This window comes from Centruroides sculpturatus, unplaced genomic scaffold (genome assembly GCF_000671375.1).
Source record: "Centruroides sculpturatus isolate CEXI.00-Female unplaced genomic scaffold, Cexi_2.0 scaffold1050, whole genome shotgun sequence".
Taxonomy (NCBI): Eukaryota; Metazoa; Arthropoda; class Arachnida; order Scorpiones; family Buthidae; genus Centruroides; species Centruroides sculpturatus.
In genome coordinates this window covers 79,526-83,169 of record NW_019385340.1, presented here as the reverse complement: position 1 = coordinate 83,169, position 3,644 = coordinate 79,526, and the positions used below count along the sequence as shown (strand labels likewise).

The following is a 3,644-nucleotide window of genomic DNA, read 5'->3' as shown; positions in this document are numbered from 1 at the left end:
ATTATTTCGACACAATTTCCAATTTAGGTATTTGTACATAAAACCATAATAGTACATTTTAGAATTTTTAAAATTTTAATGAAATAAAGCGTTTTCATTTTATAGATGTACGAATCGCTGTACAGTGTTTCAATATATTACTTCAGATACGCGATATCTTTGAAGGAATCAACAAATCGTGCAAACCAGTCAGAAGACCGTTGTTTAACACCACCAACACTCTCGATGTATAGTTCAATATGATGTAACAAAGACCTTCTTAGAAGAATTTCCCTAGAAAAAACATAACTTATATTCAGATTACGATAAAGTCACCTTCACAAAAACACTATTTTTTAAATGATTGATTAGTTAAGTGTTTCAACAACGTAAAACACCGTAACAAGATTATTAAGTAGCCATTAGGATAGCGCCTTATGCCTATTAGTATAGACTAGCATTCAGATTGCCCACCTTAACCATGTTAAGTGGTTGATAAATTTCGGATTACACGAATTATTTCATTTTACTTATTTATTTTATTATTAATAGTCAACACACGTTACTTTCACATAAGTCTTACAGAACCGTTAAACAGAACGTTATTGTAAGCGATCTGGAACCAGTACAACATCGATTTGAATGTCTAATTGTAGAATGCGATTTTTTGTACCCATTGTCCGTAAGTTATTGCTAAGAGTAATAAAGATGGTTACTCATAGAAAAGTGAACATGGCGAAGCAATTATGATGTTGATAAGGGACTATGGATCTTAATGATTTCACCATGAAATTTTTATGCGTTGTGTCTACCTGACCTCACAAATGTTTTGTTAAATTTATTCTTTTACATTTATATTATTCTTAATCACAGATATTTGTAACTCGAAATATAAGAAATAAAGAAATAACGTTTGATCATAAGAATATATTTATTGTAATACTGTATTAAAACAATAAAAAAACAAACACTACGTTAGATTTAAATTAAAAATTACTGAATTACTGACATTATAAAAATTGTAATCAACACATTAACAAAAATTCTTTAACCTGATAAAAATTTTCACAAATAATTCATTATTTGTCATTAATCAAAGATTTAATTTTTTTTTTCAAAGGTAACATACACAATACCGTTATTTCACTTTATACTAAAGACTGTGTTCATACTGTTAAGTATCTTTAACACCCGTTATACTATGAATTAATAATAAAAATAAGAGGAACTCCGCATTTTTTCATATCTTACAGTACATTTATTATCATAATACAATTAAAATATAGTAATTATTTTAAAATATGTTAATTGTTTCGCGGCATTTGACAAGAAAAACGCTACTGTGAAAGATGATTTCGCGCGTGAATATTTAAAAAGTAATTTGAACAGAATTTTTTGCCACAAACATTACATTTTTTAACGCTTAAATCGGAATTTATTTTCCTATGTCTATTTAAATCAGCCCCTGTCCGAAATGTCTTACTGCAAATTTTGCATTTATGCATTCCTCCCGGAGGATGAGCAGTGTTATGATGAGTTTGAAATTCGACTTTTGACGTAAATTTCCTCTTACAAATGTCACAGGAGAAGTGTATCTGATCGTTGTAAGCGAGTAGATGCTGCTCCAAAAAAAATCTATTTACGTAAGTTTCTTTACAGATGTTACATTGATAATTTAATTGTTTGGGGTGTATTTCTAAACAAAAATATTTTAAATGCAATTTAAGTTTATTTTCTGTTTTAAATCTGCTTTTACAATGACTGCAAAAATACGGATGATTTTGATGAACGAGTTGATGGCCTACTAAATGACTTTTATGATAAAATCCCTTGTTACATACTTCACAAACGTAACGAAGATTGTCTTCATTATGAGTTGCTTCGTGACATTTTAATCGATGTTTAGTGATAAAACCTCTATTACACTTCTCACAACGAAACGGTTTTATGTCGAAATGAATTTTCTGGTGATTGATTAAGGTGGTTTTAGTTTTAAATTCTTTATTACAAATATTACACTTTTCAATATGTACTTTCAAATGTTCTTCTAGCGTGTTTTTATTTTTGAATAGCTTCTTACAAATACTGCATAAATACATATTTTCATGTTTAGTAAGACAATGTTTGGCTAACGCAGTTGTAAAGTTATAACCTTTTTTACATATGTCACAGATATACTTTTTTGTATCGCTATGAATTACTTTATGCTTTCTTAAATAGTGTTTTGTTTTAAAATATTTGTTACATATATTACAAGAATATTTGTATTCATCGGTGTGTGTACGAATATGCAGTTTTAAACCAGCACTGCGTTTAAAACTTTTGTTACATATGTGACAAGTATGGTTACGTTCATCATTATGAACTAGTTTATGAAGTGCCAAATTGAGTTCTGTTTTAAAATATTTGTTACATATGTCACAAGAATATTTGTATTCATTGCTGTGTAAATAAATATGCTGTTTTAAATGACCACTTCGTTTAAAACGTTTGTTACATATATGACAAGTATGGTTGAATTTATCGTTATGAACAATTTTATGAGCTATCAAACAATCTTTTGTTTTAAAACTTTTGTTACATTCCTGACAAAAGTAGTTACGTCCATCAGTATGAGTTTCCTGATGCCTTTTCACTTGACCTTTCCATTTAAAACTTTTATTGCAAATATCGCATTTGAAAGGACGGTCTTCGCTATGCGTTCGTTCATGACATAGCAACATATAGTTCCATTTGAATTCTTTTCCACACGTCTTGCAGGCATGAGCTCTGTGTATTCTCTTGTGTATCTCTAAACGGCCCTTACCATATCGAACGCGCTTACCACAAATGTCGCAATAATTGTTTTTCCGCTTGATATTAGATTTTTTAGTATTTGTTAGTGATGGCTTCTTTCGATCGTTAGATGGCTGCAAACGTAAATTCCCAAGAGAGATTTCTTTTTGATTTCCAGTTTTGTGTTCTTTCATGTGTTTTTTGAATAGAAATTGCCACAAGTACGTCTTATTGCAGGTTGTACAGCGAAATGGTTCTATCCTAATATGACAGAACAGATGTGTTTGTAATATTTTCTTATTTGTAAAAGTCTGTTTACATAAATCACACGTAAATTTTTGTTTAGAATGAGATGCAGATATAAACTTCAAGTATTTCCTTTTAATCTTTTCATCAATTTTATTGCATTTTCTACTGGAAGGAATGCATTTCTTTGTTTTGATATTATATTTATAACGCTCTTGCTTTTTCGAATTGCGCTGAATATCGTATTCCTGAATCTGCTCTTCCTCCTCAACTGAAAGATTAAAAAATAACATAATGAAAACCCTATTATATTTTAATAAATATAACATAGCTGCAATATTAAAATGTAAGTGCTGTAGTTGTGTAGTTAGTAAAGTATACCTGTGATCAATGTTCCCTCTAAGCTGCGCGGCTGTGCGGTCGCGCACTGCTCAAATTGTTGCCGCGCACGAGAATTTATGTGCCGCTCAGGCGATCATGCACACCGATTTGAATTGTTTACTTATTTCTCACTCTGCAACATGATTATTGCTGCGTATATTTCGATTAAATACATTAAATCATTGACAAAAGATAATATTTCGTATAAAAGTATGTTTTAAAATGAATTTTAATCTCCCGCTTCGCTGGGTTTTTATTTGTTC

General features: G+C 30.1%; 1 protein-coding gene across 1 annotated transcript in view; it reads right to left on the bottom strand.

Annotated features, from left to right (window-relative positions):
• Nucleotides 1-234: 234 nt before the first annotated feature.
• The window catches only part of LOC111637856 (zinc finger protein 615-like), a 14,238-nt gene continuing 10,828 nt past the window's right edge, over nucleotides 235-3,644 (bottom strand). Inside the window, exons 5-7 of the mRNA XM_023383440.1 lie at nucleotides 3,085-3,271; nucleotides 1,821-2,064; nucleotides 235-273 (exon numbers count right to left, since the gene is read on the bottom strand). Of these exons, the coding sequence (XP_023239208.1) occupies nucleotides 235-273; nucleotides 1,821-2,064; nucleotides 3,085-3,271 (470 nt within the window). The remainder of the gene's footprint in view (nucleotides 274-1,820; nucleotides 2,065-3,084; nucleotides 3,272-3,644) is intronic.